The sequence below is a fragment of the Phalacrocorax aristotelis genome, chromosome 14, assembly GCF_949628215.1.
Source record: "Phalacrocorax aristotelis chromosome 14, bGulAri2.1, whole genome shotgun sequence".
NCBI classification, from domain to species: domain Eukaryota; kingdom Metazoa; phylum Chordata; class Aves; order Suliformes; family Phalacrocoracidae; genus Phalacrocorax; species Phalacrocorax aristotelis.
The window spans coordinates 15,371,927-15,395,458 of NC_134289.1; the positions used below are offsets into that span (position 1 = coordinate 15,371,927).

At 39.3% G+C, this 23,532-nt stretch overlaps 1 protein-coding gene across 14 annotated transcripts in view; it reads left to right on the plus strand.

Annotated features, from left to right (window-relative positions):
* KCNMA1 (potassium calcium-activated channel subfamily M alpha 1) overlaps window positions 1-23,532 on the plus strand; it is a 510,997-nt gene that overhangs the window by 361,976 nt on the left and 125,489 nt on the right. For all 14 annotated transcript variants that reach the window (XM_075109777.1, XM_075109780.1, XM_075109788.1 and 11 more), the window contains exons 12-15: window positions 377-459; window positions 2,747-2,816; window positions 4,593-4,748; window positions 18,891-19,000. In XM_075109777.1, the coding sequence (XP_074965878.1) occupies window positions 377-459; window positions 2,747-2,816; window positions 4,593-4,748; window positions 18,891-19,000 (419 nt within the window). The remainder of the gene's footprint in view (window positions 1-376; window positions 460-2,746; window positions 2,817-4,592; window positions 4,749-18,890; window positions 19,001-23,532) is intronic.

The following is a 23,532-nucleotide window of genomic DNA, read 5'->3' on the forward strand; positions in this document are numbered from 1 at the left end:
TAGGAAGGTACTGAAATTCCCAAACGAAGCTGCGGGACTTGTGGGAGCGCTCCGCTGATGGAACAGGAGCTTCCTATGGATGCAGGGCTCTACATTCCAGTATCTGCTTACAAAAGATCTGTCCATTAACACCTTCATGCCTCAGGTGATACAACGTAAGAGTCAATGATTGAGCTACTGACCTGGTCTGAGCATCATAAGCAAGTTTCTTGAAACTGCTCTGTGTCATCGTCACATGAACTCACGATAGCTGTGTAACGTTAACAACTGACACTGGCACTCGTGGTGTCAGTGCTGGATTCCCTACGCTTTATGGTGAAAGAAGAGCAGGAGAGAGAGGTTGCTATTTATGTTTGCTTTCTCTTTGGTGTCTCAGATAGAGTCAGCAGATGCGTGCCTAATCCTTGCCAATAAATACTGCGCTGACCCAGATGCTGAAGATGCCTCCAATATTATGAGGTAAACGCATTAGTTTTTAATAGGTTTTTGGTTTATAACTCTGATTAGCCAACTTCTGGAGTCCAGATAGGCTACAGCCACTCACAGCTTTATTGCTGATCTGTTGCACTTGAAGAACGTTGCAGGATTTTTTAATGTGTTTTTTTTAGGGGACAAATTACAAATTGTCTCAAAAGTCGAGAGGTGAGGATACCCTCCATTCCTGCCTAAACTGTTTTAATTTGGCAGCTTTACAAAGAGCGTGTCAGAAGAGACACTTGGAGCACAAGCTTTGGTGCTCTGTCGTTCCGCAGGACCTGGGGTTTAAGTATTCGTCGCTGAACGCGGTGCCAGTAGAAACGAGAGGAGAGGGAGCAATGTGTTATGTGATGCATGTGCTGCCCAGGCTGGTGTTAACGGCAGGGCAGGTGCTCCTTGGTGTACCTGCTACAACAAGTAACGGCGCTGCCTGGGGGGAAGCGAGGTGTACACCTCGTGATGGCAGCGCTACAGTGGTCTCCTAGCTCCATCCTCCTTTTTTACACTGAAGACCAAATATTGCTTATTTTGATTGGCAAGGCACTTGCACGTTGGGGACCACCAGACCCTGCTTTCCTCCTTGAATTCTCTGATGGAAGGAGATGAAAGGGTCAGCCAGTAGATGGCAGCTAGAGCTACAACGAAGCTAAGCCATTCCATTTTTTGCTTCGTTCGTGCAACCCCAGTTTTAATGAGACCAGTCTCTCCTTTTTAAAATTAAAATGTCAATGATGTGTTAAAAATTCTCTAACATAGAGTTGGCCATTGTTACGAAGCAATTTTACTGGCCTGTCAGATGTTTGCATGCTGTGAATTGAAGGAAGGGGAGAAATAATAATAAAAATAAAATTTTTAAAAAATGACTCCTCTGGAAGAAGGTCACTGGGTCCAAGAGAGCTGGCTGGCTGAGGAAGGTGCAGGGCTTAAATATGCCTGATTTAATTTTCCAAACATACTTTTGAGTTTCAATCCAACAGACTTTATTTTGACATTGATGGCATAAATACATTAAAAATATTCAGGTTGCAGATTAGTGCGTTCTTAATAGATTTAATGCATTGAAAGTAATAAAATGCAAAAGTGTTATTTTGAGAGTGGAACTCTCTTGTGTTTTCTCACATTTAAATGAATTTAATTCAACACAATTGAATGTTTAATTAAATCATTCAGTAGGAAATGGAAAATTAGAAGGAAGACTTGTTTTCTCCTTCCAAAAAAAATAACGTAAATTTGTCATGCATGCAACTTTTTTCATCTGTTTCATGCTCTAGCTTTGTTATGCTTCAAAGCACAAGCCAGACCCGTAGTTTGCAAGATAATTCCTGCAAAACACTGGTGTAAACAGTTACGGCTTTCAGAGTCTTATGAGACTGGTGATTCCATAAGAATTCAGATTATTTTTCATTTTGATTGTTTTATCTTCTTTTCTACCTTTAGTTTGTGTATACAGAACTACTTTTATTGGCCTGTTTCTCTCTTTAATGCTGCACGGTGCTTTTTTAGTTTTTAAATTGTATGTTTCTCTCTTCCTAACACGTTATCAATCCACTCATTTCTCAGACATTTTTCTTTCCAGCCACTTTTAATCTGTACGCAGTTGTGTATCTTGGGCTCGTTAAATAATTAAGAATGCAGTCAAGCTGCAGATTATGGTAGTAGCCCATATTTTATACATTTAGAGTTGAAATCTCCGTTTCAATATTGAGCTTTGGAATAATCCATAAAAATTAAGATGAGTTTGCATGTGGATTTATGTCAAACAAAATAATTACTCAAGGTATTAAAATGTGATGAATGTCTAGCAACTATAAATAAATAATATGTGGTGGGGCAGAAAGAATGGGCTTCTTTTCAGACATGTATTATTGGACAACTTGCTCAATTATGGTGATTTAAAGACATGAAGGTAAATCGCTGAAGATGACATCATAACTGCAAGTGTATTCCTTGCTTAACAGAATGAGTACAGAATCTGAACAGAGCTGCTAAACCAAGTCTCTCTTTCTGCACATTCCATAACAGTAAACCATTCAACTGAATAGTTCCTGAAGCTTGGTGTTCTCTAGTATTGGCTGATGGTTATTAACTAAATTTGACTCGATGTAAATACTGCACGGGTCTGCCTTCAGTCAGTATGCTTTACAGCCAGGTGGAAAAGAGGATAGAGTTTCAGTTGTGGGGCTTGACGACACAGTAGAGTAAAGGTGTTAGGAGATGTTATCCAAATATCCCATCGGCTAAAAGTTCTTAATTTTCTTTTATTTTTTAGAGTTATTTCAATAAAGAATTATCATCCGAAGATAAGAATTATCACTCAGATGTTGCAGTATCACAATAAGGTAACGCAGCAATCAACAGTGTCTCTGCCCAGAGATTTTTTGCTACGGTGCATTCGCTCATACACAATTGTTCTGTCTCCACTAATAGTCGCTATTTTTCTTTCCAAACAAAACCATCCTAATAAGCCTTGTCATGTAGTCCAGTTACAAGGTGATTCAGTTTTATTTATATATGCAAGGGACCTTATCAAAATCCTCGGACATTTATTAATTGCCTAGGGTCTAATTCTCAAAGCTGCGGCGTCCAGAGTTGCTATTGATTCCAGATGAGCTTTTAACCACGCAGCTTCTACAAGTTTTGCTCACCTTATGACAGTAGAGCTACCCAAGATGAATTGGTGGCCTCTAGACAAGTCATCTGAAGACGGTTCTTTGTGGATACTGAAAAATGGGTAAAATTATTGTCTTACGGGAGGCTTACTGTGATTTTGTGCTTCTTGCGAGACAATGTAGACCTGAAATTGCCAAGTAGCAGGTACAAAATAAATAAAACTAATTGTTTTTTCATATGAAATATAATTCAGCTGTGGAATTTGTTCCTAAAAATATTGTGGAGATCAAAATTCTAAATCCACTTTGGAAAGGAATTTGGCAAATTTTTGATGGTAAATCTGTGGACTTTAAACACAATTAAGTCGATTCAGTCAGTCCTGAGATGACAGAGCCCATAAACTGCTGATTAACAGCTAGGGAGAATATATCAGAGGATGGAGGACTCAGATGTGACCACCTTCTTTTATTATTTCTCAAAGCATCAACCACTGCCTAGTTCTGAGAAGAAGCTTGGCTGGGTAGACCTTCATTCAATGAAATACAATAATCCTGGTACTGGGGAGGTTTGACTGCTGCCAATTCCTCATACCCGTTAGTTTGGCTAGAACAAGAGCCCTTACTGTTGCGTGTGACGTCCCCTTCCTGTACATAAACGGAAGGACCCTGTCTTTTTAAAGACGAAAAGCAAGGCGTTTCTCTGCTTTAAACAGGTTCAGAGGGGAAGATGTTTTAAATACTGCATTTTTCCTTTGTATTTCCAATGAATGTATCTTCAAGAATAGCTTTTATCGAAGTGCTGAACTGTAATATTAACTTACGAAGGGAAACAAGCATGAAGGCCTCTGTGTTTCACTACGGCTGTTCCTATAAGGCAGATGGAAGAGAGAATCTGATAGAGTAGTGCCAGTAATTGAACAATATTAATACCTATCTAACTGACCAGTGTCAGTACTGGAGGTCTGCCTTGATCAGCTATTTTCTTTATCCTTACGATTAGCAGTCTTAGGAAAAAGTTTGGATTTTCACTAAATCAAGTGCTATCCTTCAGGGTGGAAGGAACGAAATAGGAAAGACAGAAGACATTGTATACCTTATTAAACAGCCATGTCTTATAAACGTCTTACAAAGGTTGCAGCTTCACACAGGTCGTAATCTAAGTTATGTTAGATTCCTGTATATTATGTGTGTGCCTTATCAGTCAGAGAGTAGCTCAGAGTGCAGTGAAAGGAGTACATAGAAGGGAAGGAAAACTTGACAACGTTCTGTGGTTTGTTCCGGTGTGAGGATGGCTTGAGAAACGTAAGGTTTCATCTCTAATAGGTATGATTGGTAACATTTCTTAGCATAGACTTAGCAACACTGAAATACTTGGAGTGCTTCTGTCTGCTCAGAAAAAGTAGAGCCAGCGACGCAGAAAAACACTCACTGCTATCTCCTTCAGCACTGTACTGTATTTGAGGAAGTATTTCTGGTCATTCACCAGTGGGTTGGTTTGTTTTCCAGGCTCATCTGCTAAATATCCCAAGCTGGAACTGGAAAGAAGGGGATGATGCAATCTGTCTTGCTGAGCTCAAGCTGGGTTTCATAGCCCAGAGCTGCCTGGCACCAGGCCTTTCAACAATGTTAGCCAACCTCTTCTCCATGAGGTCATTCATAAAGGTAATGTCTTGTCTCATTAGAACATATTAGTCCTCAATTCAGTTTGTCAGAGAGCTGAGCAGAGAACATGGCTCAAATATGAAACAGATAGGAACACATTAATGGATTTTGTAAGACAAAAAAACCCAGCGCACACTTACATAGAAAAGCACTCTGCTGCAAATTGGGCAGTGAGCCAGGCTCTGTCAAGTTACGGTTTTATTTTTATTCAGCAAGTGTTTGGGTTTTAAATGATTGTTCAGAGCATCATCCATTTCTAGGGAGCTATTTCTGGTGTTTTGTGTTTTGCTTTGTCTTAGACAAAACAGGTTAATCTATGAGAAAAGCCCCTGCTGCTAAAACAAAAATGTGATTTATATATTTCCCATATAGCAACAAAGCGTCCAGAAAAGAGGACTGATCATTTTGGTCTTGCACATCAAGTGGCTAGTGGACCTCTGACTGCGAGAGTAAATAGGGAACATGTGTTGGAACTGAAGCCTGAACTTCCTACAACATCATCTGTGTATTTGTTTCTCCTTAGTCAAAATGCTCTTTTGGACTTAACATGGTAGAATTTTAACCCAGTTATTCCTAGACTTCCATGGCAGCTCTACTAGTTCACTGGACCAAGGCCTTGATTGCAGCGATCAGTGCTTCCTTCCTCGGGCCTTTCTGGGACGCTGATTCCAAGCATAAAGGATGGTTGGTTTCCAATCCCATGAGTGTTGTTAATGGGATGGGAAGCACTCGAGTACGAGGTTGGCCATGGTCCACTTCAAGTCCTTAGTTCCAGTAAGCAAAAAAACCAAAAAGCCTAATGCCCTCAGGTGAGAAAGGCAGGACTGTTCTCATGGAGGTGCATGTATCAGTGTAGTGAGTCTTTATTTATTTCTTATGAAGTCCTGAAATGCTTACTAAGGTATCCTTTGGATACCACCAAAAAAATTGGAGATGGCAGACTCCTGCATGTCAAAAATATTCCAGACTATTACAAATAGTCAAAAAATTGCCAGTTCTCAATATGGAAACAAGCCTGGGCTCTGCACTTTACTGTCTGCTGTTACGATGTTGGCATCATTATTCACAAAAAGCAGGTTTACTTCAGTAAAGCCAAACTTGGGAACTGTATATGACTCATCAGCATATGGTCGCTTTGATATTAATCCTTTCCACATATATCCAAAAAGAAAACTATATCTCTTACAAACTTCATTCTTCCTGCGAGTCGTTTCGGTCTGCCTCTCTCTTGTCTGGTGGTAACCCAAGACCCTTGGGAGTCTCAAACATTTGTTACGGTCACACTAACGTGTCCACATTACTGAGGCAACCTGTTCTATGAACTTGCCCTTGAAATCAGAAGTTGGCCTGAAACTTTTGCTCAGCTTGTGTCTTTCCAAAATCAGAAGGGATCAGTTTTCTCTCAAAGATATCCAAATACATAGGTAGCTTCAGAAGCACTAGTCTTCATGCAGGTTATTTGAATCCTGAATTTAAACGTGCAGTGAGAAAATTGAGAGATTCAGAAAGTGGTAATGTGTACAGATATCTGACTGGGGGGGAACTGTACTAGAGAGACACGTTTATGGCCTGGATTTGTAGTTAAACCATTTAGAAAAGTCAGAAACTCTAAATATAAAGGTATCGTCTTTCCAGAAGGTCTGTCTAACCACTTATGCCGTTATCTTACCCACCTCCTGTCCTGTATTTTCTTATTTTATCAGATATTCTTAGAGTAGTTCCAGTACAGCCACGGATTGGACTATCTCACTGATCAACAGTTGTAAGCTGAAGGCTTAGCTTTGCAAGGCACTACTCAGATTACGCCTGAGTGTTTCTATATACACAGAACAAGCATAAAAATAGCAATGATTTTGATTTGGAAGAAGCTATCGGTGTCAGTGTTGCTCTTGTATCTGTGATTGTGTGCAGTTCGAAACAGAATAGGGTGCAGACGTACCTTAACTTGGGTTACTTCAGGTGGCACTGAGAGAAGAAAAATGCCATCAAATCGTGCACTGGGAGAACGCAAGGCACTGTTAGTACTGCTTAAAAAGCTGTTTGCTACTTAACTAAGGATGAATTGTCCAGGCAAGCAAAATGCCTATCGCATTTCCAAAGATCTCGGAGTATATTAAAATCTAAAGCAAAATAAACGTTCGAGAACTGAGACACATTTTTTCATGAGAATCCAAATCAGTTGGCGACAGCAAAAGGTTTGGTTCTTTATTTAGCTGAAAGGATGTTCTTCAAGCTGTCTCACTCCTAAAACTCTATTTGAAAGAGAAAACTATCAGCGGTGGCTGTGAATCAACAGTGTGTTGTAGGAGAGCAGCTGCTTTGATTGGAATTGTTAGACAGGACTCTCTGGAAAACAACAATGTCAATTCCCTAAAAGAACTTCCACCCCTTTTCATTTAGACCACTGAATTTAAGTACTGTCAGACCTTCATAAATTCCTTGGGCAAACGTTATTAGCGGAGTCTCCCACAAGTTAGGAGGTTGCCAGGAAAATGTACTGAGACTTCTGTATTTTTTAAAACAAGCTTGAAATGTGTGTTTGTTCCTCCTCCTTCACAACGTGATTAGAAAGTGATTTAATGTGCCATAAATGTTTGGTCCGTCAAACACAAATGAACATGATTGATGGTGACATTGCACACATTTAACTCATTATGTGTTACTTTACAGCAAAATTGATTTGTGTAAACAGTCTGCCCGGTATTAGAGGTAAAACTAACTAAGAAACCTCAAAATATTATATTTGTTACTAATATTTTCCTTTTGGTTTTAGCTATGTAATCTCATATGGAACCTTTTATGTGCTCTTTGGCACCAAACCGAACGAAAAAGAAAATCAGCTCAAAAAAGTTTAAGGTTCTGTAAACACTGAAAGGAAGAAGGATAGATTGCACAACAAGTGATACCTTATGCAAAAAAAACCACCCCAACTTTACACCTGTAAACTCTCTTTCAATAATCCATCCTGTTTATAGCACGGAATGTTATCATTGTGTATTAATAAAGGAATTGGGACTCTCTATTACTCGCACAGTGTCAGAAGAAGATGGAAATACTATCCTGTACTGCAATTTTTGTATTGTTTGGACTAGCAATTGTATACCAGAAGCCTACTCATAAGAAAACCATTGCAAAAAGTAAGTAAATAGAATGAAAGGCAGAGGTGGTCAAATCTTGTCCCTTTTTATGGCCGCGCAAGCCAATATGAGTTAGTGTGGTTGTGTAATTAATAGAATGTGGAATGTGGTTCTTGAGTGTAACACAAATCCTCAAATGAATTAATTTTGTCTTTGCTCTGCTGGTAAGACGGTACACCTCATTCCAGATCTAAAAAATGATCTCGAGCGGTCTCAATTCTCCTCTAAGATATTTCGAGAGCAGGAATGGGCTCTGTGGACCCTTCTGGCAGCCGTTGCTCACACCACGCATATGCAGTGCCCACTTCTCCCGCTACGTGCCTTTCTGGTCCAGGCTGAGAGAGACTTAACAAAGTCATGCAGGTTTACATCCATCAGGTGCTTACCTACACCGATGGAACACATCAACTGCTTTGCTATTTATTTTTGGCCACCGAGGAAGCCTGGGACTGTTTTGAAGTATGAGACTATGGTATGCACAGTGAATTTCTTCAAGTGAAGGAGAACTTTAAAGGGGGGTGAGGAGGGAACGCGACTTCTCAACTTATTGTGAACTTCTCTGGGAGGCTGTGTAGTAAACTGATTACCTGGTCCTCCTCACAGAACAAATCTTAATGTAGCGTGCTCCCAAAGACATTTATTCACTAAAAAGTCTGCCGGAATACAATATTGTTAATCACTGAGTCTAGGAATTAAAAACTGTTGTGGTTGAAAACTGTTTGCTATTTAGCGATCGCGTCAGTCCTTGTGATAAGAGCGGTATATTTGTCTTGGGCTGAAGTCTGCCGCGGAGCACATTTTTCAGTCAATCATTTCAATAGATCGACACCAATCTATATTTTGCACTTTGATTGGATAGAAACACTGCCCTGGGCTGTAAATTTGGAAGTATTGAGAGCAGAGCCTGTCTGCCTTCAAGTTCAAACCTGTCAAGGCCAGCACCTAAAGAATTAGGTGTCATAATATTTCAAGAATACACTCTCTGCTTTGACCTTCCACAAGACCCTACGTTAGTGTGAGCAATGGAAAAGTGCGTGTCTCTCATTTGAAATTAGAGCTAATCTCGATTATCATAATTGATGTTTTATGAAACATACTCTTCTCCTGCCAATTTTAAAAATCTTGCTTGTATAGAGAAAGAACAATGGGAGCAGTTGGCTGAGGTTGTAAAATTTTTATGCCACTAAGGATTCTTGTTAGCTTTGATTTAAGTGGAGAATGGAATTGAGTAAAGAGATAGTTGATAATTTATAATACTTAAGGAAATTCAATTATAAGACTGTAAATCTAAGAAACTTCACTCTTTGCTAGGAATGTATGAACTGCTTTCGGCCAAGTACTTATCTGTCAGGTTTTGATACCCTTATCTAAAGGCATAATAAAACCAGACATTTACACAAGCAATTTGGGTGGACTGAAAGGGCGTTATAGGTGGATATGAGGAAATGTTTAAAATACATTGCCATCAAAGTACAACTTCTTTTCAACTACTAATCCAGAATATTCTGTGTGTACTTTTTTTTAAATTCTCATCTAGGTTGTTAGGAAAAAAAAAAACCCACCACAACGCTGTGTAGAAGAGAATTGCAAAATTAAACACTGGGGACCCCTGGAAGCATTCTGAGCCGGGGGAGGGTGGGGAGGCCGGAGTCCCTGTGTTAGATGGAAGTAGATGAAAACAGCTCGGCAAGGGCTCTAGAGAACTGCCTCAGTGAAGATGTTATTTCTAGTCATTTTTTGTAAAATATTTCTCTACATGGCCCTCTGGGCATCTTTTAAGAGAAAATTTTATATGTACTTTAGAAAGGAAATAGGTAACAACTTTCACGTTGTTTACACAGCACTTAATTATTATTTTTTTTTTTGTATAAACCTTATAACTTTGGGAAGACCCTTCAGAATTTCTGAATTGTGTGCATTTAGACAAAGTACCGCATACTGGGACATGTATGCTGAACAAAAATGTTAGGCCATTAGAATAAAGCAGGACCACTTTCATAGCACAACTAAAATATTCAAGTGCTATCCTAGAGAGATGATGAATAGAATGAGCTCATTTATTGTACTTTTTGTGTTTTTTTTTCTTGTCATTTGGTTAGTTAGGGTTCTTCATCAAAGTAAATACATGTCGAAAATATGAAATGGACGATCTTCATCCAAACATCTGAAGTTATTCTCAAAGGCTTTGTACTGTTTTGCGCTCTCTCCTTGGTGGTGATAAGCTGAGCTTGTTCAGTGCTGGGGAGCAGACTTTGCAGCTGCTTTCATTGTGCTATAAAGGAATTTTCATTGTGTCCCTTCCTTAATATTTATCAAGATGCCCCGCCATCCTCTCCCTGTTTCTCCTTGCAAAATACAATGAAAGACCGTAGGTCACGCTACAACTCTAGCATCAGTTCTCTGTCTTGATAGCGAGACTTAGATTTTGACAGGAGATTATATAGCATCTTCAGGTTCAGATGCGCTCGATCTCTTTCATGTAACTCTGTACGTCATTACACTGAGAAGCAAATGCTATGAACAAGATAGATCAGCTGGGGCTACAGAGGTGCTGATAATTACACTGCCGGGGGTAGGACTGGGGGTGAGTTCAGGGTTTAGGTTTTTTCCTGACAATACTAATGGTTGTGCTTGCAAGATGAACGCTGTTTCTTCATCTCCCTGCCACCATGTCTCACTAGGAAATGATTGTATTATGTAAATATATTTGCTGATAACAACGTTGTACCTATGTACCAACAGAGGAGAGCAGAGGAGCATTGCGACTTACAAAAAGATACAGATGAAAATTACATTTCTTCTCTTGGGATGCGCTATGTCATTTCCCAGCTATTCTTCATATAGGCTATTGAATCAGTGGGTAATTTGTTTTATGACTCTCCAGGAGACAGTATTGCGGTGTAACATAGTCAGGGGAAGGTAATCGTGTGCTTACAGTACTGAAGAGGAACTTGGGAGACATAGATGCAAGTCACTGTGGTGGCATGGCACATTCTGTGTCAGGTCCAACAGTGACCTAAACTCTCCTTACCTTTCTACCTAGCTGAGATTAGAATAACTTACATTTTTGTTGCTATTTGTTAAAATTTCCTCTTGAGTTTGTAAGGTCTCTGAAGAAAGAAAAAATACTTACTAGTTGTACCAACACAGCATCCTGTGGTGATGTTTTGCTATGATTTAACACCAAAGTCAAAAGAAAATGCTACATGCTTCTTCCTGATAATTGATGGTGTGGTCACCAGTAGAAGGTAGTGAGTGATTCCTTGTTGCTGCATCAACTACTAATTGTACTGTCGTGTTGTCTTTCTAGAATGCTGCGTTTACTCATGCTTGATGTATGTTAGTTATTTAACTTGAGGAGGAAAATAGCAGAATGATCTGCAAAGCTTCCTCCTTACGATCGTGCAGGGAGGGGAAGGTCTTTCATAAAGCTCATTTTCCGTAAGGAAAGGCATGTAGAAGTGCCTTTTGTCGTTGCTTGGTGATATGCTTGAGATGTACAATATTTGATGAGTAAAGGAGGAGGTCCAAATTAAAAAAAGGGGACTAGAGTTGCCCTTGTTCAATGATTGTGTCTTCATTCAACAGTTATACCTTATATAAAGACCTGTAGAGGCCTGTGTATGAGGCTAAATGAAAATGGAAATAACATGCGAGAAATGAGAAGAGGTAAAAGGGAAAAGAAGAAATAATAGCAGGGCCCAATCATATCAAGGGTTTTTGTTGGCTATTTCTCCTGCACTGAATCTGTTCACTGCTATTGTGTTGGTGAACTTCATGCCTTGTGGTGTTCTCGTGTTGTTCCTCGCTGCACCTTTTCTGCTACATTTTATTCTAGTCTAAATATTGGGCAGCACTAAACTCTGCTTTAATTACTCTGCCAGCAAAGAAACGTCCCCTTGTTCAGTATTTGACTGCTTGATTCTTCACAATTTTTGTTACCAAGACGGTATTTTCCAGTAGATAGCAAAGGTTTTATCTGGTGATGGCATGCCCCATCCCTAGAAGTGTTCAAGGTCAGGTTGGCTGGAGCTTTGAGCAACCTGATCTAGTCAAAGATGTCCCTGCCCATGGCAGGAAAGTTGGAACTAGATGTTCCTTGAAGGTTTCTTCCGACCCAAACCATTCTGTGATTCTGTGACCTAAGTGTCTAATTTCTCAAGCTGGCAGTTATCTGCAGAGGTAGCAGGAGATGAAGCCTGGTGTCCCTCTGATCTCAGAACTAAACTAGCACATTCGACTTCCTGGAACCCACAATACTTAAGAAAGATGGATTTATGCTTTCTGCTGGAAAGTGTTTGTTCAGCCAACAAGCAAAGCTTTACCACAGAAAACTTTTCACTGAAATGAAATGTTCTCTTCATCTCAGCTGTATGAGTCTGTACTGTACAAAGGTGGAAAATAGAGGTATCCTGATTCTGCTGTCAGGAGCTGAAATAGGATAGACCAGTTAATTATTTGCTGTAACAAAATTACTTTTATAACCATGGAATTGAAACCACTGTAGGTTTTTTCCTTGTTTTTTGAGTTAAAGTCAGGACTGTTTTTGTCTTTGTAAGCACAGCAATATTTTCAGGTAGGTTAGAATCAAGATTTAAATTTCACTAACCAAATAAATACCTTTCACAGTTTTACTGAATGACATTTGTGGTGGCCTTGATTAGTGGCATCTTGACCCAAACTCACCCCAAATTCGGCTCTTTTTGCTTCTATAAGGTTTGCATAACATTTAACTATTCCCCGTTGTTTTCAGGCAACTGATATTTTGTAAATGCATATGGGACAGATTTTTTTCATCTCTACATTAAGTTTTGGCAACTGACTTTTAATATATAGATAAGTACTGGTGAGCAGTAGATGAGTAGCAGTGAGTCCAGAGGTGGGCTGGGTGGCAATCACTCCAGTCATGGTTAAGTCTTTTAAAGGAAAATAAACACACATTATGAAGAATCAGATTTGTTTAGGGATTCAGTTTTTGAGGTTAACCGCAGCAGCAGGCTTTCAAATGTCATCACAGAGGCCTAAATTAGTCAAGAACACAGTAAGTCTTAAAGTATTTTTACTCACTTTAAGGATTTTGAAATTAGTACCTTACTGACATGGATTAGGGGAGAAAGTGATTATGTTTATCTGTGGAACCTTTATTAAAACTCAAGGCTCAAGGAATCAGAACTGCAAGACTCAAGGAATTAGGAAAGCAATATTGAACTCTGGAGGTTCTTAATAATGGTTTCATTCCTAGCAGTCCAGCAAGTACTGCCTTTCAAAAAATACCAGTTCAGAATCAGCAGGGGGGTGACCATCTCCCTCTGAAATCACAGGGAAAACATCATGGTTCAGGCAGAGGAAAAAATGCAAAAATCATCGTTGGTCCATTATTATCTTATAATAACATTTTATAGCATCCCAAATACCAGCAATTCTTTAAATTCATTAATCAACATTTCATGGTATCCTAACAGAACATATCTTCAATGTTGCAGTCACTTCATGAAGGTTGATTTAACACTAGCCAGTATCTATGAAGCTTGATCACCGCTTCGTGAATGAGTTTGGCTTTTTCCAGTCCTCCACTGGTTCCTAAGGGTGAGCACTTCACCAAGGGTCTGATCTGCGGCTCCATCCTCCAAAGCAAAACCATCTGCCTAGAGAAGGGAAAGCAAGGGAAGGAAGTAGAAAGGAGAAGCACATCATGCATTTGTATATTTTTTCCCGACCCAGGTGGTGTCAATCTACGAAAAAGCCACAAAACAGTCTGTAGTTACAAACAAGCCCTTGCTATCGTTACTCCTATATTTTTACCAAGCCTGCACTTTATCTGTTCTCTGTATATAAAGAGTTGCTGATCAGCAACATTTGCAAGCTTCCCATAAATGAAAGGGTTTTAAAAAAACGTGATATGACTTCTCTGTGTGTGGCGGGAGAACAGCACAGTGCAAACCCCTTTCAGCATCCCACGTGGTCTCTGAGTGGTGAAACGATTTCTGTGGAAGAAGTTTCTCTTGATTGTTTGCAGCCCACTTGTCAGGGAGGGTATGATTTGGAACATCTCCACGTTGCAATTTATTCTTGCAGTTGTTTATTTCTCCAGAACTAAAGTAACTGGTTACCTGCCAGCCTATCAACGGGGGAAGAAAATGAAAAAGAAATAAATTCGTAGCAATTCATGTTTCACTGGTTTCTTAAAAAGTTTCCAATCCTTCTTTTCTTTAGAACATTCTTTTGAAAGAGAGCCTTTTGACTAGTTTAACCTGGGGAAAAGATTGGTGAAATTAGTACTCAGCATGTAGGATATAACTTACGCAAACTTGTATAAAACACCATGCGAGTCCCGTCAAAATAGCTGTGGAGTTCAGATTTTTTTAATATTGGAAAATTGTACAAGAGAGATTGTGTCGCACTGAATTCCAGTGAAAGTTATATTGTACTACAAAATAACATAGAATAATAGAATGTAAAAGCAATAGTAATATTTAATAATGTAATATAACAATAGAAAAAACTTTAATAATATTGTATGATAATAATGATATAATCTGAAAATTGCTTTGGTTTATTTTTTCGAACTGAAATCAGTGTGTCAGCACATGTTGTTTCTTTCTGCTTTGTGCTCTTCAGACAATGAACTTGAGCCCGTCAGAATCAGTAGAGGCGCTTGCAGTGGTTTAAACAAACTGCGGATCACGCTCTTCCAGGGAAGAGGTGCTTTTAAGTCGGAAAAGAGCTTGAAAAGCCCAGCATTCCTGTGATTCCAGTATGTCAATGCAAGCCATGCGTGGGCACGGTGTGGCAATTCTCGTTTAAGTCAGGCAATTAGCAGAGCCGTAGCTCTTCCTTACGCTGCTTGGCCACTGCCCTCCTGACATGTGCTGCTGCAGGCGGAGGGGCTCAGCTGCGGTTCCCTTTCTGAGCCCGCTGAGCTTTGCCCGCTGAGCTTACTATGTATGACAGTACTCGCGGTTTTGGTACTGTCTATCCATAAAATGCTGGTATGACACGGAACTGGCCTTGCTGTCTCTGAAAGCTTTTAAAGGTAAAATTTTTTCTAACGCGATTTAGACATTTTTTTCACAGGTTATCCTGATTAGTGGGAAGATAAGATGTCTGTATGATTTAAGCATAGAATAAGTGACTGAGTTGAAGCAGGCAAAGAAGATTAACCACATGAGGAGCCTAAAAGAGGAGTTTGAGAGAGGAGGTGGTAACACTGCTGATGGGGAAGTGAGATAAGGAACTGTCAGTGAAAGCGCTGCCAGCTGGAGGCTGTACATCCTCTAGAACCTGGCAGGCAGGCGGGGTGAGCTTCCTTCTGGGAAAGGAGTTAAGAGGGAAGTAGAAAACAAGATACAGAGGACGTTAGCCTAGAGAACCTGTTCTGCTGGTGGCGTGGATGATGTTAGGTAATGATGTGGTAGAGCAGAGAAACCAAGTTATAGCTAAGAATAATGCCTGCCTTAAACTCACAATCTGATAAATAAATCACTAAGACAAAACCTCTCTCTCAGACTGTTAGCTGTTTTATAGCTTGTAGGGACTCTCCCAGGGGTTCTTGCTCTCAGGTTAACTTTCTTCTTTGCATAGCTAGATTATTCTCTAAGCTGTTACCTCCTTTTTGCCCCACCAGGTGTTACAGGCTGTTCTCTGTCTTTCAGGGGATTGCGAATGCATATAGTCTTTGAATGCAAAGAGTTTTTTATATCTTTAACATCACAATCAGTTAATTTGTCTCCTGCTTGTTTCTTTCAGAGAATCAGATTTGATTTTCTCTCTTGCAAAACCTGGGGAAGAGGTAGAGTCGAGGGCTGAGACCTGGGGAACCGCAGGCGGGGGAGGCGGGGGTGAAGAGATGGAAAAAAAAAAAGGAGCAGGAGGAGGCACATCACTGCGTTTCTGTAGGATTCTTATTTAATGAGGTTTTGTGAGATTCATGGTTTGGAACTGGAGTGAGAATGTGGAGTACAGAACTATAATTTAAAACTTTTAGAAAATATTAAGTGTTTAATAAAAATGTATATGGAGGAAGAAGAAAAACCTCTTCTAGACTCTTGGGGAATGAATGGAACTCCGTACCCATTATAGCTTTTGGTTTTATAATGTAGTTTACTTTTACAGCTTGGGCTCGTATAATTTTATTTCCTAAAGCATATAAGATTTTAAAAGTTCCTAAAGATTTAATTTGAAATAAAAAAATACCAATTACTTAGCTGAAAATTTTTGTTAAACACTTAACGTTTTAATCTGATTATACCTTGATTAGAAGCATAATTTAGAGTAGAATAATAAGAAGTGCAACTAATGAAACAGCAATATAAACAAACCGGTTCAAGGAAAAGTAGAATTAATATCCAGAAGAAAGTCTTGAACGGTATCTCTGTAGGCATGAGTTCATTTCTAAATTTAAGAGGCAGAAAGCCAGTTGCTGGATACATTATAAATATATAGAGGGTGTTGTTGGTCACAGACCTGAACTGTCTGGTGATTACAGTATGTGCTTTAATTTTTCCTATCTTAAATTGTTATCCTTTTTTGAATTTACATGGTGAGGTTTCCTTTAAGCCCCATGTGTTATGCAAGAACCTCTTGATTTAATGCTGTTTCAAAACAGCTGTAGTTTGGCACAACAGACAGAGATAAATTGATGCTTAAAGATGCTTTTCTCAATGTGATGTATTGCTCTACAGCTGAAAAATTAATTTGGACGCCTTTACCCAAGTCACTTACATCCTTAATACCTTTTCTTGAATACTGACAGACATGTACACTTATATTGCCGTTTGGAAACAAACCCCACACTCCTCCTAACATACCATAGTGCTTTTACCATAAAGAATATACAGGGTGTGTTTTGCTGCCCTAAGGCATTTCAAACCATTAAAATAATTGACTGGATGTTATCCAAGGCATTTGACGTAGCGGGTAATAATGTTGCTGCACAAACTTTTAAAGCAGCAATAAGTCCTTAATCTTACTGGACTGAATTCTTTGATAAGAATTTCTGAAATGCTGAGAGTTCTGTATGTAATGGGGAGAAGAAAACCTGGCTCATGCTTAGGTGGTGGCCGTTGCACTGGCTCTGGGACCTGTTGTGACTTTAGGCAAGCAAGATCTGCAGTGTAGATTAAAGCACTTGAGCTTTACCTGCCGTAATTTATGAGGGTGGGTGTTGCTGAAGCATCCTGTGTGCCGCTTGGTTGCGCCTGGCTGCAGCTCTGTTTCCTGCAGGGTTGGTATCGTCGTCTCTTCACACGGTGCAGATGGAGCTTCGGGAGAAGCTGGGGATATCAGAGAAAGGCATATTGTGGAATGTTTAGGAGATACATAGTTATCCAAGTCCTCCTCAAATCAGTGGGGATTTGGTACTTCGATCTCTCAGGTAGCTTTGCAAACCTCTAGCAATAATTTCTGAAAAAAATATTTTCTTATTACGGCCTTCACATCTAAACTCAATCCTGTCTCACGTTCTGCTCTGTAAGACGAAGACCATAATGGCGCTACCTAAACAGTGGTACTTGGAGTTTATTTTTTTACAAAGAATAATATATGGCCCTTAGACATGAACCACATTACAAGATTAATATTTCCATGATCTCATGTGCCTTAAGAAAATAAAAATCTCTGATCTCTCAATCTCTCTTTTTTTACTTGTTTCCTATTTACTATCTAGTCAGATGGACTCTGGTTAATAAAAAGCTTTAACGTAAAATGTAAAAGAAGAAATACATAAAATTATTTTTGCTTGTCTGATGTAAATGGTGTATTTCTGGCTGATATTAGATATATTATCATACATATATTTTTGGTGCTGTGTATAATTCTCGCTAATATGAATTCCTCTGGTCACACAATTTGTATACACGATTAGTGAATAAAGCCAAAGAGAGAATTACACCTGGGAACGTCCCCCATGAATGGTTGTTTTAATGTGGTGTAATAAACAGGGAAGCAACTGGCTGATGTGAAGCCTTAGATACTTCAGGCTCTGTGTTTGTGGTGGTTTCCCTAGTTTGCCTAGGAAGGTCCCGCTGGGAGCGACGGTCACATCTCAGGCTTTGGATGAGGGCACAAATTACGGCGTAGAGAACTGGGATTTCACCAGTGACCAGCTTCAGCGTACGCTGTATTTCTAGTCATATCAGCTAGGTTTGTGTTTGCTCTTCTGACTTACAGTGCCATTCCCGGGGCTGGATGCTAAGTACTCAATGCAGTTACCTTAATATGGGTGTTTGATGCTAATTGAAACACCTTATAGAGTGTCTGAGGTGTAAGTGTTATAGATGTGATGCGGCACCCTCGGATGCCAGGGCAGCAGCTAGGCGGGATTCCACGTGCCTCTCAAATATCACTGGAAACTTCCGCTTAGGCAAATATATTGAGCCTTTGGTGGTAGTTCTGTAGCATCTCTGACTTGCTTTCCTTCGTTACCTTCAACAGTGAAAGATCTCTGAATTTAGCAGTGAGAGTTTCCTTCAGTTGTTGTCCTAAAGCACTGATGGACCATTGAAGAAATTGTTTCAATATCTGTTTCTCATATTTCCTTGTTAGTTATAGATACAGAGAAGGAAAAAAAAAAATTGTAATTCTAAATGCTGAGTTTTGAGCGCTGATCAACTTCTAAGCAAGGTGAACATTGAAAAGTTGTCAGAGAGACTCAGATAACAATATAACGCGACCATTTCACTAGAGAATTTTCAGAAAGAGAAAATAGAGATTTTTTTTTTTTTTCCCCAAGCTCTCTACAACCTTATTTCACCTCAAGCTGAATGTGCTTGCCAAGAATGGAGTGCACTGTTTTTACACAGGCTACTTGATTTACTGACTACATGGACTGGTGGGGGTTTTTTTTTTGCATTCCAGGAAATCCTGTAAAAAATAGCAATATTAACTGCCATAACTGGCTACTGACTTATTTGTTAAAATCTGATTCATGTTTAAGCACTTGTTTGTGAATTTTAAAGAAAGTTTTTGGGTTTACTCAGAGCTCTGCATCTGTGTTTCTTTGTTTTAGATTGAGGAGGATACGTGGCAGAAATACTACCTGGAAGGAGTTGCAAATGAAATGTATACAGAATATCTGTCCAGTGCCTTTGTGGGTTTGTCCTTCCCTGCAGTTTGTGAGTAAGTAGAAATACATATGAATATACAAAAGTATTTGCCTTCTCTCCAGTGAAATCTGAGGTTTCTGCAGGAGACCTTTTCACTCTGCTGCAGTCCTAATGTGGCTACATCAAATGGGATCCAATAAAATAAACATTAAAGCAATCACTGCGTGGAAGTATTCCAAACACTGTAATGCCTGTTTTCAGAAGAGATGTGGAAATTAAGTGATGGTAAATAAAAGCATAGATGTTTTCAGGGTTGAACAAATTCATCAGCAATCCATTTAAATTGAGTTCTTTTACTCCGAAGTGCTGCCCTATTGTTTCTTCTAATGATTCCCATTCTTTGAATAGTGGTTGTTGGTGTCACCGTCCTGGCTTATGTCCCATTCCAGGGAAACTAGTCATTAACTGAAACAGATGTCACAGAGGCGTACAATCAGTGTGGCACCCAGAGCCCTGTGGAACTGGTTGCAAACCACTTTTAACAAGTGAAATATGTCAGAAAAAAATATGTTTGTTCTGTAATGAGAAAGGAGGATTTGAAGCATATAGTGTATAATCATAGCATAAGCCATGCTACAACTTTATTTCTAGAGACTGAAAAGCCCTATATTTGTCCTAGAATGACTCTGTGAATGAGAGATTTGTATGCACAAGGTTTCTGTGATAAATACTGTTGCCACAAACATAGAATCACAGAATCATTAAGGTTGGAAAAGACCTCTAGGAACATCACGTCCAACCATCTACGCCACACCCCCAGGCCTCCTAAACCATGCCCTGAAGTGCCACGGCTACACGTTGTTTGGGCACCCCCAGGGACGGTGACTCCCCCACCTCTCTGGGCAGCCTGTGCCAGGGCCTGACCGCTCTTTGAATAAAGACGTTTTCCCTCATATCCAGTCTAAGCCTCCCCTGGCGCAGCTTGAGGCCGTTTCCGCTCGTTCTATCGCTAGTGACGTGGGAGAAGAGACGTGGTCAGGATAGTTTAGCACAGCCATATTCCCCCTTGTGTTGGCATCGTTCTTCGTTACAGCCGTACCAGAAGGTCACAACAGACTGTGGGGAGCTTTTGCTAGGCACTGCTCGAATGCCTAAACAGAAACAGACCCTACTCAGAAGAGTTTGATGTCTGATTAGATAACATAGAAAAGCTTCTGCAGACTCCCTTCTTAGAGGAGGAAAGAGTGGAAGATGTAAGATTTCGTCTCTTATGTAAAGGAGAATGATTTTGCTTCAAATCCTCTCACTTATCCCACCTTTTCTAATTTTTACAGTAGTGTAAACGTAGGTTAAGGCATAAGAACGAGGGCAAAACAACTGTTAAACAAATGTTATCCATCTAAAATTCTGTGTTTTTTCTGGGATGTAGCCGTGACAGAGCCCAGTCTTCAACTTGCTAATAAAACGAAGGCGCTCACAATCCAACCCTCCGCTGCGATAACCAGCCTGTTACTAGATTATTGAGGGAAAACGTTTATTACTGTAAGCACAAAACTTTGCCTGGATATCTTGATGTAGAAAGTCTCATAACGTGCTCTAGAAATCTGTGTTATATTCAGAATGAATGGTAATTTGTGCTGCTTACACTAACTCCAACCATGAAAATTCGATCTCCGCACCAAACTGTTGTCACACATAGGTGAGGGTCTGTACGAGTTCTTAAAAACGTGTGACTGAGGCTGTTTGACATGAAGCTGACATTCATTTAACTGTGCTGGTAGAGCTGAGATAAAATAATCAATAAAGAAAGGGCGTTTATTGAGATTTAGAAACATGTAAACTTTAGAGCTCTCCTCAAGCATTTGATTATCTGGAGGCTTAATTAACTGTATTTCCTAGTTTCAATTAAAGAAAAAGACTTATCTCAAATTCTCCAGCAGTTTAATAACTCTATTAAATTCAGGTTAATTAAAGCACATTGAAAATTAAAATGTGGTGTTACATATTAATGAGCTAGGTGCACAGGTATTGCCGTTACCGTAAGACCCTTCAGTAGAGCTCTTAGATGAACAATATCCTTACTTAGTTTTCTTATTCCAGCACGATCAGCTTTAATGGGAGCCAGGAAGAACAGTGGAATGGGAGTTTTGTGTAGCAGGATAAGAGTAGACAAAAGTAATGAAGGATAAATATTTTTTAAACTCTTCAGCCGAGTTCTTCAGCCGTGTTTTGCAGTGGGATGTATTCCACAACACTCCACAGCAATTCCATTGCATTTCAAACCAGGAACCATCTCGTAAACCAACGTAATATTTGATGTGGGAAATACGGAGAAAAATCAATGTAGTGTTCTACATTGTACAATGTATTGGCATTTCTTACATTCGGTGTTTTCATAACAGACTGACAGGTCAGCAACCACAAACTGTTAAATATTCAGCTCACATTCTCGCTGCCGTCTGAGTAATGGTGGCGGTATCCGCTACCGTGAGCAGCAAATCTGTCTGCTCACCTGCGCTTGGTCTTAGCAGCAGCCACTGACTGCAACTGGTCCAAATAATTAATTGGTATGAAATGCTTCTGCGTGTGTCTATGTGTATATAGAGAGAGTAATGCATGTCACTGAGTGATGTATGTCGTATTATGTCATGAGTTGCCCTAAGTCACACTCTACACACTTTCATTGTTTGTATAATGACTCATGAACTCACTAGAAGAGCCTGGTCTTTGTCGAGATTCACCCGTATTCTCTATATGTTTTTGTATATTAAGATATGTTTTTATATATTAAGATATTATATATCTTAATATATATTTGGTATTCTCTATTGCCTCTGGATGTCTACTTTTCCCACTACCATTATCCTAGCAGAGTTCCTGTCTTGGAGGTCTTTTTCCACTGTGCTAGATTTAAAGAGTACTTTTGACTTTTTTGATTGATTTATGCAAACCCTGGCTCACTTCAGTGTTCTTAAAATTATTTTAACTTACGGTAATTGTTTACAACCCAATCTCACAGAATTTAATAGATGGGTTTTCCTTTTGGTCTTTGGATGACCTCATAGGATCTTGGTCTCCTATGGAAAAGACAAAAGGCCTTGTCCACAGTCACACATGAGTGATATTCAGCAAAATTCTTGCTAAAAACTTTGTTAGGACCATAGTATAAGTGGTTAAAAGACCCATACCAAATGCTCAGCAGCTTCATGTGACAGGGCTGATAGCTTTTTAATTTCTTTTTCTCACTTTTAAGTTTTTTGCATAATTCTGTGAAATTCTACTACTGGAATATTTCCTTATATTTTTCCCTTGCCTGAGCAACACACAAGGGCTCAGCATCTGGAAGAACCTAGCTGTAGGGTGAAAGCAGAAGGCGCCCATGCTTTTGCCAGTTTCATGTGATTGGAAATTAGTTGAGCCTGACATTAACGAGCCTTTGAAAGGGATATTTGGGTTATTAAATATATATTATGATACAAACATCATCGACTGCATGCATTTTAGATGCTGCTGCTCCATTAAAGTATTTGATATTCCGATACTTTCCACTCCTAAGGAACACAGCGTGCCAGCAAGTACCAAAGAAAGTGCCAGTTGCCAATTTGTCATCTTTTCAAGCTATTTCTTATGCACAAAGAATATATTTATGAAAGAATTCTGATACCACAACTAATTTGCTCAGCTAAAGATGCTACTGTAAGATTCTGCTTTTTTATCAGGGTTTGTATTTTTCCATCTATTTTTCATTAGGTGAACAGGAATGTGATTTATCCTATATCAAAATACTTTTGTTAACTGCGGCTGAACCAAGATATGGAAGTAGATTGAAAGTACTTTTCCCTTCCTGAGGAAAGTACCTATTCCTTTGTCAAACTAATTCAGCAAAAAATGTTATAACTGACCCTGAGGAAGAAGCCTGAATGATTTACGGTGTACAAGATTTCAATCAAAAATCTGTTTGAAGAGAAAAAACTTCCTTCCAGTAGATTTTCTAATTAAAATCCTTTTTTTTAATGCTTGGTACAAAATTGAATAATATAGAACTAGGCAAGGTTTTCTATTCATGTTTTGCTGCTGATGAAGGAGAACAATAATTTCTTTAAATTCTAAATATCCCGGTACTTTCGCATGGAAATAGTACAGCTGGTATCTATGGTTAATTTATGCCAATGATAGTCTTACCCGTAAAGAAGGAAGATTTAATGTCGAAAACAATTTATTTCTCCCCAGGTAGATGGAAACAGTCAGATTCAAATTCTTAAGAGCTTTTGTTCGTGGCCATCTGTGTTCATCAGTAGTTAGCAGACGATGCTGACAGTTGAAAATAAAATAGAAATTAATGCCTCATGTACTGTCATTGACACTTTTTGTGGACTTCTACATAATAATTTGAGATAAAAAGCATTCTAACTTCTTATTACAAGGTTCTTTATGTATCTGGGGGAAAAAGCAGGTATAAGAGCTTTGCTTCTCGTTTTAACCACGTCAAACTGCATTTGCACAGCACAGTTAAATGGCGAGGCTTACTAATCCGAATGTTTAATTGCATGGCCCGAGTGCATCTAAACCTGTTTATTTTACCACTTAAATATTTTTAGTAAATCT